The sequence below is a fragment of the Salmo salar genome, chromosome ssa10, assembly GCF_905237065.1.
Source record: "Salmo salar chromosome ssa10, Ssal_v3.1, whole genome shotgun sequence".
Classification (NCBI taxonomy): domain Eukaryota; kingdom Metazoa; phylum Chordata; class Actinopteri; order Salmoniformes; family Salmonidae; genus Salmo; species Salmo salar.
In genome coordinates this window covers 87,119,619-87,136,536 of record NC_059451.1, presented here as the reverse complement: position 1 = coordinate 87,136,536, position 16,918 = coordinate 87,119,619, and the positions used below count along the sequence as shown (strand labels likewise).

The following is a 16,918-nucleotide window of genomic DNA, read 5'->3' as shown; positions in this document are numbered from 1 at the left end:
GCACTCTACAAGAGAGCCAAGGAAATGGTTATGTATGTGAAGGGTCATCAAGTTATAGCAGCAATCTACCTCACCAAGCAAAGTGAGAGAATAAGAACACCACATTGAAGCTGTCCAGCAACACCTGTTGGGGTGGTGTTGTCATCATGTTTGACAGTCTTCTGGAGGGGAAGGAGAAATGGCCATATCACAGTCTGCCGATATAGACAGCCCCATCTTTTTTTAATTATGTTTTAAAACTTTTATTTAACTAGGCAAGTCAGTTAAGAACAACTTCTTATTTACAATGATGGCCTACCAAGGGTTAACTGCCTTGTTCAGGGGGATCCTTCTGGATTATGTATTTTGGGAGAGAGTGGTAAGCAGTCTGAAACTCTTGAAACCTATAGCAGTAGCCATTGCACAGATTGAGGGAGACAATGCCATCCTGTCTGATGTTCAGACTCTGCTTGCAGATGTAAGAGAAGAAATCTGTACTGCCCTGTCCACTTCACTGTTGCTCCAAGCAGAGGAAACAGCAGTTCTGAAATGCATAACAAATTGTGAAGAGTTCTGCCTGAAGCCCATACAAACCACAGCATACATGTTGGACCCCAAGTATGCTGACAAGAGCATCCTGTCTGGTGCAGAGATCAACAAGGCCTATGGTGTCATCACTACCGTGTCTCGCCACCTTAGCCTGAATGAGGGCAATGTTCTTGGCAGTCTGGCGAAGTACACTTCTAAGCAAGGGCTTTGGGATGGAGATGCAATATGGCAGTCGTGCCAACATATCTCATCAGCCACCTGGTGGAAGGGACGTGGTGGATCTGAGGCTCTTTCCCCTGTTGCCTCCATCATCCTCCAAATCCCACCAATATCAGCCGCCTCAGATTGCAACTGGTCCTTGTTTAGGAACACACACACCAAAGCACGCAACAGTACAAGATGGGAACAATTGGTGGCCATCCGGGCAACTTTGAGGCTTTTTGAGCCTGACAACGATCCATCCTTAAAGAGGTTGGAAAGTGACAGTGAAGATGAGGCCTCAGTCGGATGTTCAAGAGGTGGACATTGAGGAGGTCCAGGGAGAAGACATGGAAGCCTGAGAGGAAGACAACCAGAGCTTTAGTTTCTAGACTATAATTTTACAGATGTATATTGAACACGTTTTTGGGGGATGCGATGGATCATTGGGGATCATACAATATTCCCTTTTGTTGTTCAGTGAAATTGTCCCATGTGAAGAGTCAACTCATTTAATTAAAGTTCAATTCGTAACTCATTTTTATTTAATTTCAATTGGAAGGATTTAATCATTTGCAGTTGTCTACTTATGATAAGGTAGAAGGTTTATGTTTCTGTCTCCATATGATATGGTAAATATATCCAATGCAAAAAACATCTACATTTAAATGGTATTAATTTGCATATATTTACAATAATGCCCATATATTCCTGTTAATTCCCACGGAAAGTTTCCACCTCTGAATATTTCCTAAAATGTACAACCCTAGTGACTAGTGTTCCATTATTAAAGTGGCCAGTGATTCCAAGGTCAGCAGCCTCTAAGGTGCAGGGTTGGTTAACCTGGTGGAAGCCGGCTAGGGATGGCTATTTAATGGTCTGATGGCCTTGAGATAGAAGCTGTTTTTCAGTCTCTTGGTTCCAGCTTTGATGCACCTGTACTGACCTCGCCTTCTGGATGAGGTCAGGAACTTCTCAACTGCGGTCCTGTCAATGTAGATAGGGGCGTAATCCCTCTGCTGTTTCCTGAAGTCCGCGATCAGCTCCTTTGTTCAGTTGACGTTGCGTGAGAGGTTATTTTCCTGGCACCGCTCTCCCAGGGTCCTCACCTCCTCCCTGTAGGCTGTCTCGTCGTTGTTGGTAATCAGGCCTACTACTGTTGTGGCGTCTGCAAACTTGATGATTGAGTTGGAGGTGTGCGTGGCCACGCAGTCATGGGTGAACGGAGTACAGTACAGGAGGGGGTTGAGCACACACCCTTGTGGAGTCAGGCCTGTCAGGAAGTCCAGGACCCAGTTGCACAGGGCGGGGTTCAGACCCAGGGCCCCAAGCTTAATGATGAGCTTGGAGGGTAATATGGCATTGAATGTTGAGGTATAGTCAATGATCAGCATTCTTACATAGGTATTCCTCTTGTCCAGATGGGATAGGGTAGTGTGCGATGGCGATTGTATCGTCTGTGACTCTATTGGGGCGGTAAGCAAATTGAAGTGTCAGGTAAGGTAGAGGTGATATGATCCTTAACTAGTCTCTCAAAGCACTTCATGATGACAGAAGTGAGTGCTATGGGGCGATAGTCGTTTAGTTCAGTTACCTTTGCTTTCTTGGGTACAGGAACAATCGTGGACATCTTGAAGCAAGTGGGGACAGCAGACTGGGATAGGGAGAGATTGAATATGTTCCTAAGCACTCCAGCCAGCTGGTCTGCACATGCTCAGAGGACGGGGCAAGGGATGCCCTCTGGGCCGCCAGCCTTGCGAGGGTTAACACCCTTAAATGTCTTACTTACGTCGGCCACGGAGAAGGAGAGCCCACTGTCCTTGGAAGCGGACCGCATCGGTGGCACTTTGTTATCCTCAAAGCAGGCGAAGAAGGTGTTTAGCTTGTCCGGAAGCAAGATGTCAGTGTCCGCGACGTGGCTGGTTTTCCCTTTGTAGTCCGTGATTGTCTGTAGACTTTGCCACTTTGGCCTCGTGTCTGAGCCATTGAATTGCGACTCCACTTTGTCTCTGCACTGACGTTTTGCCTGTTTGATTGCCTTACGGAGGGATTAACTACACTGTTTGTATTCGGCCATATTTAATCAGTCACCTTGCCATGGTTAAATACGGTGGTTCACGCTTTCAGTTTACAGCAAATGCTGCTATCTATCCACGGTTTCTGGTTTGGATAGGTTTTAAAGTCACAGTGGGTACAACATCTCCTATACATTTCCTGATGAACTCCGTCACTGTATCCGTGTATTCGTTGATGTTATTCTCAGTCTACCCGGAACATATCCCAGTCCGAGTGACCAAAACAATCTTGAAGCATGGATTCCGATTGGTCGGACCAGCATTGAATAGACCTTAGCACGGGTACTTCCTGTTTTAGTTTCTGCTTATAGGAAGGGAGGAGCAAAATGGAGTCGTGATCAGATTTGCCAAAGGGAGGGGGGTGGAGGGACTTGTAGGCATTTCGAAAAGTTGAGAAGCAGTGGTCCAATGTTTTATCAGCGCGAGTACTACAGTCAATGTGTTGGTAGAACTTCAGTAGCATTTTCCTCATTTGCTTTGTTAAAATCCCCAGCTACAATAAATGCGGCCCCAGGATATGTGGTTTCCAGTTTGCATAAAGTCCAGTGTTGTTGTTTGAGGGCTGTCATGGTATCGGCTTGATGGGGAATATACACGGCTGTGACTATAACCGAAGAGAATTCTCTTGGGAGGTTATACGGTCGGCATTTGATTGTATGCTATTCTAGGTCAAATGAACAAAAGGACTTGAGTTTCTGTATGTTATCACAATCACACCATGAGTAATTAATCATGAAACATACACCCCTGCCTTTCTTCTCCCCGGTGAGTTTTTTTATTCCTGTCTGCGCGATGTACTGAGAACCCAGATGGCTATATGGATGGGGACAGTATATCCCGAGAGAGCCATGTTTCCGTGAAACAGAGTAGGTTACAATCCCTGATGTCTTTCTGGAAGGAGATTCTCTGAGCTTGTCTACTTTATTATCCAGAGACTGAACATTAGCCAGTGATAAACTCTGAAGTGGTGGATGGTGTGCACGCCTCCTGAGTCGGACTAGAAGTCCACTCCGAATACCTCTTCTCCAATGGCGGTGTTTTGGAGCAGCCGCTGGAATAAGTTAAATTGCCCTGGAGGGTACGAACAAACGATCGAATACAGGAAAGTCGTATTCCTGGTCGTAATGCTGGTGAGTTACCACCACTCTGATATTCAAAAGTTCTTTCCGGCTGTATGTAGTAACACAAAACATTTTCTGGGCTAATAATGTAAGAAGTAACACACACAAAAACTAAATACTGCAGAATTGCTTAGGAGCTAGAAGCAGAGCTGCCATCTGTCGGCGCCATCTTACTCATATGATTTTCTATGGAAGTAAATGAAATGTGAGATGCCTGCTAATTAGTTAATGGTAACACTTCTGACAATTGTGTTACATCAACGGATGATGTTTCTGCAAGTCTGAAGCTTTTTAGTGGGAACAGTCTGAACTGTTTCAGATGAGGAATAGAAGATGAGGGGAATAACCTCCAGTCAGTATACAGTATGTTGAAATATGATAAGAAAAATATGTTTATCACCATTACTATACAGTTATTCCATTGTGTTAGTGGCCTTCAGACTGTAGGGCCGGGACCATTCTACTATCGCAATATTCTTTCCCATGAAAACACGAAGCGGACTAAACTCTTTGGTCCTTTAAAAACCTGCTGTATGTAAAATATTGTGTGCTATAGCTTGGAAAATAAATGCATGTGACTGGATGACAACATAATGTTTGTTTCCAACATTAGGGATGTTTTCCTAAAGAAGTTAAATCAGTTTTGTATTCTGTTTCCTTGCCACGATACTAACGAGTATCGCGATACTGGTATCGTCCCAGCCCTAGAAGGCTGCCATCCTCTGGCCACTCCCACACTGTCAAACTATAACATACAATGTTCTCTTTTGCTCTTAATTGGGTAAAAAGACATTGACACTACAATATTTATTTTAGCAGTGTTCATAAAATTGCAAAATCAAGTGCATTGATTAGCCTGTTCTAGAAGAGGTTGCATCCACACCATCAGAAAATGATGATTCCAATTAGGCCTTTAACATGGGCTGAGTGGGTCTCTGGGGGGGATGGGAAGGCCACAGATGGTCAAGGAATGAGTGGGGTGTTGTATTGATCTCCTCATTTTCTGATGACCCCAGTGCTCCCTCCATAATCTTCAACCTGATGTGTGGTGGGCCGGCCGGGTGGAGCCTTGGTTTTACTGGAAATGCACTTAGCCTCTTGGCAGGATTTAACCAGGCCCTTTTAGCTGGACTCAGTTGAGTGCTTGGGCCAGACACAGTGGGAAGTGGCTGGCCTTCTACTGTACTGTACTCCCTATCCACTATGCATAGTTGTATTTCTGGCTATTTTTCACATGATAGTTTTCATAGGCAATTAATGGAACATATGTTTTGGAAACCAATGTGGCCTTGCTGTATAAAGCCACATGTGTTAACCTCGAGGGCAGGGAGCCTTTGGAAAGTTTAGTCAAGGTACAGAAAAGCTATTAGATTGATTGTTCTCAAACTGGGGGACAATGAAATTCACTATTCTCAAATAGCCTATGTTACAATACAAACGGTGTGTTCCTTGATTGCTAAGTAATATATATTTCATACCTAGCCTATGTATTGCCAACCTTTGAGCTAATCATTGATCACGGCAATTAGGCCAGGAAATTATACTTGTATGTGAGGTGGTAGTGATTGACATTCTCCCCATTGACTGCACTGCATCCATGGCTTGGTCTTTTCAGTAGTGTTCTTTACATGGAGCGTGATTTCAGTGTGTAGTACTTACTGTATGTTCAAGTGCTGAAGGGTTAGCTTGGCTAACACAAAGGAAAAGCTGGATGCTGATGAGGCGTAGCCTCTATCTCTATGTGGGTGGCTCATAGAGAGGAACTGAGGTGTGAATGATGTCTGTAGTATACATGGTTGTGAATGCATATGATTTATGTAGCCTACTCTGCATTTTTGGCCATTTGTTATATTTGTATGTGTTGATGTGGGTCACATCAGTGAGGATGGAGACAAAGGAAAACAATTTGAGGGCGAGAAAGGGGTGATAGAAATAACCAAGGGAAGGATGGAGAGAAAGAGGGAGCAATAAGAGAAACAATGGACAGAATAAAACCCCAAGGAAAATGGAATAGGGGTGAGAAAGAGAGGAAAAAGAGTAGAATGATAAAATGGCAGAGAGAAGTATTTCTCTCCTGCTCTGTTTCTCTATTCCATCTTTTTCTGCTCCTCCTTTCTCTCCCTCCCCCCTCTTTCTCTGAGAGCAGCTATAGTGATGGCATGCATTCTCTTGACAGAGTCTGATAAGCGCAGCTGCTGCTACAGCAGACTTTGGGGAAATAGCTTCACATGTGCAGCCTGTGTCTTGGTCTGTGCAGCCGTGGACTCGGTGTATACCCCCCTGAGAAGCCACTGCACCCTTCTCATTAACTAAACATGACTCTTAAGAGGATTATTAGCCCACTTTCTGGACAGGATGTCGGAAGCCATCAGCAGAGGGAGAGAAAATCCATTACATTAATTGCATTGCGCTGGGGGAGGAGGGGAAAAGAGTATGATGCATATGTATAAAAAGGAAGAAATGAGTGGTACTGAGAGAAGAGGACAGCAGGGATGCTGGAAAGAAGCAGGCGGCGGGGAAGGATCTACTGATGGAGAGGGGAAGACCTGTGAGCTTGAGTGATCACTCCTCCTTGATCCCCCCCCTGTGTCTGAGGGATGACTTGGTACAGTCCTCCAACAATAAAACAGCCTACAGTAACCCTTCATGTGGTACATATCTGGGTTCACACCGGTGGCCCACATTGCGTGAGGAAGGTGCAGCATCTGCGATGCCGGCCCGTCAGAGGGTCCGAAAACGCCCCAGAATGGCTCCGGCTCAGTTCTTCAGCTGGAGAGACGGGGCAGTGTGTTTAGTGTCAGGCATAGGTCTGTCTACGCCTGGCTACCTGCGCCTCTGCTCTCTCCCTGCCTGGCAGGCTGAGCCACAGCATGAGTAAGTATTGCCTCCACACACAGACCCACTGCGTTCATACATCTGCTCTGTCTGTATCAAGATCTGTCTGTCACCTTGTCTTTACTTTTTCTCGCTTCCTGTCACTCTGTCTGTGACTATGGAGATGATAACGTTGATTATGGTGGTGTTCACTTAAATGAATGCTTATTCTCTACACAGGAAGTGGTGGCACAAGGGTGGGGTTTCACCTCCCGTACTCCACTCATTGTCTCAGAGTAAATGAAGATGAGCTGCAGGTTTTTAGCTACTGACCCTTCACACGTAGTTTTTTTTATTATCTGTGGAAATGCTGAGCAGCATTACACCAAGGGAAAATGTTGAAACAGAATTAAACAAATCCAGATGACAGAGAATTTATTTGAAGATGTTATAGAATGCTTTCTGTTTGTGGTGGTGTAACCATGTGCAGAGAGTACAATCACGATCATTTGTGAATTAAAAATGCATAATTCTTGAACCCGTAGATTGCTTTTGACTGCTCGTTTGACCGAGCCCTGCCAAATATTGTATGTGCGCATGTATGTGACACGTATCAGCACCGCGTTATGGAGCATGTGTAACGTATCAGCACCGCGTTATGGAGCATGTGTAACGTATCAGCACCGCGTTATGGAGCATGTGACATGTGTGTATTTGTTCCTATGCTTTATCCTTTTCTCCAGTTCTACTTTAGTAAACAATAGTGAATGTTTTCTGTTCTTGCAAAACCGTAAGCAGTATACGCAATACAAATTGTGAGGGACAATGCAATTATCTAGAAGGTTCTAGAGATTCAGACACGCTGGCTATATTGGGTTACATACTGCATATGTGTATTTCGCTGGATAAATGCCTTGAATATAAGATCCAGGGAGTTTACAGCTTCTTTGTCCATTACTCAGGGAGTTTATAGCTTCTATTGTTGCCTAAATATGAAATGATGGCCTACAGTGTATGATTTCAATTAAGGTTTATTTGGAAATGCATTAATTGCTGAAAATGCGTATAAGTTCCCCCTCCCCTTTTGGACCCTTTGCTTTCTGGAAACCATAGAATGAAACGCATTATCCGTTTTATTCTACACACAATGCCACATCACTAGGAAATGTATACATTTATTCAGATTTCTCCTCTTTGTGTGTCTTGCTGTGTGTGGAGACATGACCTGAGCTCTCCTGGTATATAAATAGCTCCATTGTCAGCTCTTAGGGTGCAAACTGGGTAGAACCTGTTTTGTTTGGAGAGCAGAATCTCCTGAGGGGGGCGCTCCTCTCTCTGCCACAGACGACAGGAGGATGGGAGGACCCAGCACAATGACTGAGCAAGAAATGTAATTGGCAAGATACAGCAGGAAATCATCCTTTTGATTTATCTATTGAATAGAGGATAGTTACTGCTCTTATTACTTGTGATACTGAAAAGCCCCCCCCCCCCTTGGCTCTCTCCGCCCTGTGCATTTACACTTGTCATTTGATGGTCGGCTGCTGAAGAAGTAATAAGTTCATGATAATTTATAGCTGTCAGTCAAGACGCGGACGGCTGCCACTCTGATGTCTGGTCTGGTGATGCGATGGAGTGGACAGACAGGGGCGAGGGTTTGAGCCTGTGGCAAGGCGGAGGGATGTGGTGCTGAAGCAGCTGTGAGGGGGAAGGGGGATGCTGCTCCGTCCGTCCTGGAGATGACAGGCGCCAAGACCGAGACGGTCTGCAGGAAAAGGCCCATTATCTGAAAGAATGCATAGGCTGCTATATATTATTATATACCCTATTGACACCTGTAAAAGGACCGACTAGGCTTAGTTTTGCTTTTCTTTTTTTTTGCCTAGTCTGCCGTTTCTGAATGTTCACATATTTCTATAGTATCTCCTAATGTTAGACAAGGAAGTGTACATGTGTGCCTGCAGGCCTTAAAGCCCCCGTGCCCTGTTTTAGAATCATCACTGTATGTCAAATATATCACTTTTCTTCATGAAAATAGCTCCAAATATATAGATTTGGTCATTTATTTCCATGAGCTTCCTTTTGCTATTGAAATGCTCAGTCTGATCGTGTTGATACAAATGTAAATATATTTACATACTCAGCCCTGATTGGCGGATAGTGTCTAAACTCTAGAGCCTACCCTGCTTACCCTTTCAAAGTAGGAGCATACATATGCAAATAAAAGATTACTGGTCATTGGTCAGACTAATTAGATCAGATTGTGATGTCGTGCTTTGGGCCAAAAACTTTATTCCCCCTCAACAGGCCGAAATTCCAGGTGTTTTTTATTTATTCAAAAAGCTCTAAAAGGGAATTATCATTTCTACAATTTCAGTGTTATTTCAACCACCTAGTGTGCAAATAAAGTAACACATTTAAAAAGGAAAATCACTTTTTGCACTGGATTGCCCCTTTAATCGCAGACTCAAGTATGACATTACCCTATTCAGCTTTGAAAATGTCAACATCTGCATAAAAGGTAATTCCTCTCAAAAAGGCATGAGACTGTCTCTTATGTAACTGACTCTTATGGAATATGGAAAACAACTATAGGCTAAATTATCTGATTTTTAAGGCAAGTTAGTGTCCTCACATTGTGGAAGGGTGTGGCCGGTGTTTAGCCTAGATTATATTAAGACAGTGTCCAGTACCACAGAGGATGGGCTTAGTGAGTGACATCCATTGTGATGACTGTCAGTGTCTTATCAGGGTATCTGTGTCATTGTGGCAGGCTGGTGGCCACTATGCGTCAAAGTCATGGGCTTGGCTTTGGTTACTCACCATCCACAATGGATCTATGGGTGATTTCATCACCAGCATTTGGCATACAGTGTGCTAGCTCTTATTCTTGCCCGTAGCCAACCCCACCCTGATTTAGATGCATTGACCCCCCACCACCGCCCTGTTCTACATCTTTGCTGTATGTGTGGGTGTGTGAGTGTCATTCCCCCCGCCACTCTGGCTGCCTGGTGCAAGCCTACAGCTCTACTCTGAGGGCGGTTCTGCCTGTTCTGGGTACAAAATGTTTTCTCTTTTTCTTCGGGCATCGAAAGGAGCGGAGGCTGTTTCTCTGCCTTCCAAAGTGTACATTAATTAGCGTACTCTGTAAGGGATGAGCACAGTCTACAGTGTGCACATTTGCTCATTAACCTCATTATGCTGTTAACTTGAGAAAACGAGGTCAATTTTGGGTGTGTAGGTATTGTAACCGCAATAGTACTGCCATTTTTGGGGGTACTGAATGGTAAGCTTGCTATTTCACAATTTTGACCGCAGACGGACGTTGTACATTTTACTCTCTTCAAGATGCATCCATCCGTCTCTTCTATATGATGTTAGCCAGTTGAATGTAGATGCTGATGAATGTCGGCCCACTGTGGAGTTTGTTCCCTAAGGTAGGACATTGAAGATGGGATGATATGGGGACAAAGGGCCAGGTGCTGTGAGTCTAATCGGCTGGTGCTTATCAGTCAGGCTGTTGAAATAACTGTAAAATGACTTGGTGAGCTCTGGGTTTTTGCTCTGTTCAAATGTGGGGGATTGGTAGATGGGCTGGAGCTGTATAGAATGAGCATGAAAAATGTCTTAACGCTTGAGAAGATATATAACAGAAGTTATTTTGGACTGTTTAGAATGTCAGGTCTGGAGGAGGCTTCTATGGGCTACGCCCTGATTGTTAGCTTCTCCCATTTTTAGCACAGCGATCATGATAATGATAGTTCTTCCTTCTCCTCAGGAGCCCTTGCAGCTAGCGTCTTGCAGGAGCCGTGTATGTGTGTGGTCAAGTGGAAAGTAGGTTAGAGTCGGTCTAACCTCCAGCCATTTCTCTCCTTCCAGGGCTTTCTGAAGAATGAGAGGGACAATGCGCTGCTCTCTGCCATTGAGGAGTCACGTCGCAGGGTAGGTGGCGCACTCTCCTCTGACTGGTTGCCATGACCACACCCTCATTGCACCCCATGTCCACATCTAATAATCCCATTTGTTTTACATTTTTTACTTTTTTTTGACATACCTGATGAATAGATGGGACAGATATGTTTCGGTCATAGATTGTATCTCCTAACTTTTCTCTCCGTGACAGCTTGGCATACCTAGTTTTTAAATACGTACGGTATATTTTCAATCAGTCTCACACTTTTGAATAAAAATAATAAACCCATACCCTCGGTTGCCAATCATGATGCTCACCTTGTTCCGATTAAAGCCTTAGCCTATTATCTTTCTAAAATGGATCCCTCTGCATGACTTCAGAGCCGCTTTAATTAGGAGCACTTCCAATTATCATCCGCTGTCCCTGTGGGATTGAGATGGAATCCAGAGACCTTGTCTAATCTGTTCTTGGCTAAATCTGGACCAGCCATGAATGCAGACCCATTTAGCGTCACAATCCCATCCCTCCACACACCCAGGCATCACAGGGCGTGACCCAGTTTGAAGAGCCCGCCCAAGTCCCAGATCTCACTTTCACTGTGTGGGGCCCCAGGATACCTGCATGGGTGACTGTGGTGATTGGAGGTGTTTATTGTGCACAGATATCTCATGACGAGAGGTTTTGCAGTGTTAGCTATTTTTAACATCACACGGTCTCTCTCCCATTTATGCAGCCTAGCCTGGTTCTCTCAAATTCTTTCAAATTGGTCTGTCCAAGTTACATATCTCTTTTTCTCTCTCTCTATTTTGTGCTCACATGTTCTTGTTCTCTGTCAGACGTTCCTCTTGGCAGAGGAATACCACCGTGAGTCCATGCTGGTTCAGTGGGAGCAGGTGAAACAGAGAGTACTGCACACCTTGTTGGGAGCAGGGGAAGATGCTCTGGACTTCAGCCAAGACATAGAGGTCAGTCTCTCCATATAGACCCTATGAACTCCAGTGCATAAAGCACACATCCAGATATAATTTCTATACTTAATATATGACTTGCACACATTTAGAGAAATACACACTCGTCAAAAACTGATACTAACCCACATGGATGTTGCGAAATTCAATAACCGCCTCCAATTTGCAAGAATTTCCATAAAAAATGGATACGTTTCCAAAAAAAGATATGGGAAGTACTCCTGTTTTTAATAATGGGTAAAGAAAAGCCACATTCGGCTTTGGTTTTCCACCATGTTATCGGTCTTTACCAAAGCAAGCTTGGTTTTATGCAGACAGCTTTGTTTAGGTTACCTTCAGGGCTCCAGCTGCTGTATTTAGCACACTAGCTGCATTGCTTTCCTAAACTAGCTCTGGCACATTCTCCAGTGGAGTGTGTGTTGGAGTTGACACTTGGATTTTTGGGGGATTTTGTCCTTCTCTGTGCTTATTGCATTATTATACAACAGTTAAATTGTCCGTGTCTGACCTGCTGTTCACTCCCTATGTCAGAAACACACCCTCTACTGTGTTCAGTTCTTGCTCATATGCTCTTCTTATAATGCCATGCCTCATACTGCCTTATACCATGGCATTCTTGAATACTTGTTTCTGATTGGCTTGAAGGGCATTCTAGAGCATGCATTATTTCCCTATAACGCGCTGTATCTTTGCACGGTAGAATTCAATGGCTGTAGTTCTTACATGTTCTATGTTTGAGCTGCTTTTGAAAGCAAAAGTCGAATTAAAAACATTGGCATTGTTGAATTTGATTTTCATAATGGCAAGCTAGGACTGATGGTTTGTTTAGCTAAACTAGCACGTCTGTTTGGTTACCACAGCAACTACTGCAGCGATCTAGCAAACTTGCTAGCTACTTCAGTGGATTTTGAACATATTTCTATTGGCAAATGAACACATTTCTAGTGGCAAATGAACACCTTTCTAGTGGCAAATGAACACCTTTCTAGTGGCAAATGAACACCTTTCTAGTGGCAAATGAACACCTTTCGAGTGGCAAATGAACACCTTTCGAGTGGCAAATGAACACCTTTCTAGTGGCAAATGAACACCTTTCGAGTGGCAAATGAACACCTTTCTAGTGGCAAATGAACACCTTTCGAGTGGCAAATGAACACCTTTCGAGTGGCAAATGAACACCTTTCTAGTGGCAAATGAACACATTTCGAGTGGCAAATGAACACATTTCGAGTGGCAAATGAACACATTTCGAGTGGCAAATGAGCAAATGAACACATTTCTAGTGGCAAATGAACACATTTCTAGTGGCAAATGAGCAAATGAACACATTTCTAGTGGCAAATGAACACATTTCTAGTGGCAAATGACCAAATGAACACATTTCTAGTGGCAAATGAACACATTTCTAGTGGCAAATGAGCAAATGAACACATTTCTAGTGGCAAATGAGCAAATTAACACATTTCTAGTGGCAAATGAACACATTTCTAGTGGCAAATGAACACATTTCTAGTGGCAAATGAGCAAATGAACACATTTCTAGTGGCAAATGAGCAAATGAACACATTTCTAGTGGCAAATGAACACATTTCTAGTGGCAAATGAACACATTTCTAGTGGCAAATGAGCAAATTAACACATTTCTAGTGGCAAATGAGCAAATGAACACATTACTAGTGGCAAATGAACACAATACTAGTGGCAAATGAGCAAATGAACACATTTCTAGTGGCAAATGAACACATTTCTACTGGCAAATGAGCAAATGAACACATTTCTAGTGGCAAATGAACACATTACTAGTGGCAAATTAACACATTACTAGTGGCAAATTAACACATTACTAGTGGCAAATGAACACATTACTAGTGGCAAATGAACACATTACTAGTGGCAAATGAACACATTACTAGTGGCAAATGAACACATTACTAGTGGCAAATGAACACATTACTAGTGGCAAATGAACACATTACTAGTGGCAAATGAGCAAATGAACACATTACTAGTGGCAAATGAGCAAATGAACACATTTCTACTGGCAAATGAGCAAATGAACACATTTCTACTGGCAAATGAACACATTTCTACTGGCAAATTAGCAAATGAACACATTTCTAGTGGCAAATGTGTTAAATTATAGCCATGGTATAAAAGGGATAATCAACTCGGGGTTCTAAGTGTTCTCTGGAAAATAATGCCAACTCCGGGGAAAGTCAGTTCCACACACACACACCTTCCACGTCGTTCATGCTTTTCCATAGAACGCATAGCACCTCGTTGATTATCCCTTACCTAGACAAACCTCTACATTTAACATACATTGTATGGGTGTGTCCCTTTTGTTCTGAAGAATGCAAGGTCGATCTGGATAAATGTTTGTGCGTGTGCGTGCTCGCATTTAGAATGTGTCTGCATTCAAGCGTGAACTTTGTTCACAATGGCTTTCACGCTACATTGGTCATGGCTTTACAATTATGAGCAACCAAGCGAACAATTCACTCTTCTTAGGTTTTCCATTTCCTTTACCTTTTTCTATTTAGTCAGAAATCACTTCTGTATTTTTACATACACGTACATACCGTAGTCATGATTCGTCTCCCTGTGCGTCTTTGTTGCAGCCCAGCTTTGTGAGTGACGCAGCAGTTCCTGGACGGAGTGCTCTTGACAGCGTGGAGGTGGCCTATGGACGACAGGTCAGTAATTTGGCTTGACGCTGATTGCGCTGCAGTACCACTTAGAACGATTTAGCCTGAGATACCTACAGTAAATGGCCCAAAACGGAAGTGCAGTCCTCAATCTCATTTCAAATGTTCAAAGATGTGAATCACCAAAACCCATCCTCTCTTGTGTATTTTACAAATGTCCTTATGTTATGATTTTAGACTTCAATAGGCTGTAATACATCCTGTCAGCCTGGAGCTAAGTGCCCTGGAACCTTACTTTTGTGTGTATAAAGTAGTTGTTGTGGAATTGTTAGATTACTTTTTAGATATTACTGCACTGTCGGAACTAGAAGCACAAGCATTTCGCTACACCCACAATAACATCTGCTAACTATGTGTATGTGACCAATAAAATGTGATTTGATTTGACCTCATGATCTGAATGGAAACACAGCCTCAGTCAGGATGCAGCTGCACTGTAGTCCACTTCATAGTAATGGGGTCATGCTAAGCAAGGCAGCAACAGATCAGAGAAATTGATTAGCTGAAAGAGCCAGGGCATGCTGGGTAATTTCTCTGCCCCACTGCACAGGTGTAGAATAGCCTGTCTCTCTCGTCCTCCAGTCTGTACATTCTGGGTGAAAGAGGAAAGCGTCTGCTGGTAAAAGGGGACATAATGTGTCGCCACATCGCCGGCGGCGTCATCTTCCACAGGTCTTTGTGATCTCCTTTGATGACCTCCTGTATGTTTTCGTCCTTTTTGTTCCATTTCTCGTCATCAATCACTTTACTATGCGATCGTAGCCTCCCCTGGGTGACTGGATCGTGGTGACCAGGATCAGGGCTGGGCCCTGCTGGCATTAGTGCTGAAACGTCAGCACTGATCGCTCTCCTCTGCTCCATCAGTGTTTTCTCTGCTTTTATTGTGCCTCAGATCTACATTTTTAATGAGAAGATAGTGAATGGACATGTCCAGCCCAACCTGGGAGACCTCTGTGCCTCAGTGGCAGACAACCTGGATGACAAGGTAAGCCCCAGCTGATCCACGTCTCCATTCTACATTATTATCCCCCCATCTGCATACGTTAGTTGGTTCTTCTTCCCCTTCAATGGCTAATTATGTCATTTTTCTGGATGTATTTGTGTCTCCAGAATGTGTCGGACATGTGGTTAATGGTGAAGCAGATGACAGACGTGCTGCTGGTCCCAGCCAAAGACACGCTGAAGAGTCGCACGGCCTTGGACATGCAGGTGGCTTTCGTCACGCAGGCCCTGCAGTTCCTGCAGAACAGGTCGGAGGAGGACAGAACCATCAAATTAGAATGAGAACACTCCCTTAATGGATTATAAAACTACACTTGTGTAGTTATCCTCCCCCCCCTCCCCACACTAACGTTTCTCTTTGTTTTTCCACTACGGCAGCTATAAGAACTACACCATGGTGACGGTGTTTGGGAACCTGCACCAGGCCCAGCTAGGAGGAGTCCCTGGCACCTATCAGCTGGTGCGCAGCTTCCTCAACATCAAACTGCCAGGGCCTCTGCCAGGCATGCAGGTACTGTACTGCCCCCACACTGCAGCACATTCTGCTAGAGACATCAGCGCTGTGCACAGCCTTACATAGCACTGTATTATTCAAGATGGTGTTTTTACTAAGTGTAGTGTAGATCCGTGTAGGGCTCCCGAGTACCACAGCAGTCTAAGGCACTGCATCACTACAGACCCTGGTTCGATTCCAGACTGTATCACACCCGATCGTGATTGGGAGTCCCATAGGGTGGCGCACAATTGGCCCAGCTTCGTCTGGGATAGGGTTTGGCCGGGGTAGGCCGTCATTGTAAATAAGAATTTGTTCTTAACTGACTTACCTAGTTAAATAAAAAACAATACGCACAGTTAAACTCAGCTGTGTGTGTTATAACAGGATGGTGAGGTGGAGGGTCACCCAGTCTGGGCTCTGATCTACTACTGCCTGCGCTGTGGGGACCTGGGGGCTGCCATGCAGGTGGTGAACCGGGCTCAGCACCAGCTGGGAGACTTCAAGACCTGGTTCCAGGAGTACATGAACAGCCCTGACAGACGGTAGGAACCTCACACATACTGTGTACCTCCACTGTGTGTAGTCATCTGGTCTAGGTTCTCTGTTTCACTTTCTCCTGCAACCTGAAGTGCTGTAACACCATGGCTCAGAACACCAAACCACCAGTGTGATTGCTTTTCTCATATGAATAGAAACTAATCTGCTCAGTACTCCTCCTCTCTCCAAGTCTTTGTCTCTCTGTGTTAAGCTCTGTCTGACCTATGCTGTATCCTCTCCTCAGCCTGGCCCCTGCCACAGAGAACAAGCTGCGTCTCCACTACCGCAGAGTGCTGAGGAACTGTGCTGACCCCTACAAGAGGGCCGTGTACTGCCTCATCGGGAAGTGTGACATCGCAGACAACCATGGAGATGTGGCCGACAAGACCGAGGACTACCTGTGGCTTAAGGTGCTGAATACCAGTCTGTAGCATGTATGTTAATATTACCAGTGTACATGATACATGGTGCCTTAAACACAGCAATACTCCATTTACATTTTAGTCATTTTGCAGACGCTCTTATCCAGTGACTTAAAGGAACAATTAGAGATAAGTG

The 16,918-nt window shown here is 44.3% G+C and overlaps 1 protein-coding gene across 4 annotated transcripts in view; it reads left to right on the top strand.

The window, feature by feature from the left end:
• LOC100195319 (nucleoporin 93) overlaps window positions 1–16,918 on the top strand; it is a 35,696-nt gene that overhangs the window by 7,074 nt on the left and 11,704 nt on the right. For all 4 annotated transcript variants that reach the window (XM_014124080.2, XM_014124077.2, XM_014124079.2 and 1 more), the window contains 8 exon segments: window positions 10,616–10,678; window positions 11,486–11,614; window positions 14,239–14,313; window positions 15,218–15,310; window positions 15,436–15,575; window positions 15,706–15,838; window positions 16,208–16,365; window positions 16,605–16,770. In XM_014124080.2, the coding sequence (XP_013979555.2) occupies window positions 10,616–10,678; window positions 11,486–11,614; window positions 14,239–14,313; window positions 15,218–15,310; window positions 15,436–15,575; window positions 15,706–15,838; window positions 16,208–16,365; window positions 16,605–16,770 (957 nt within the window).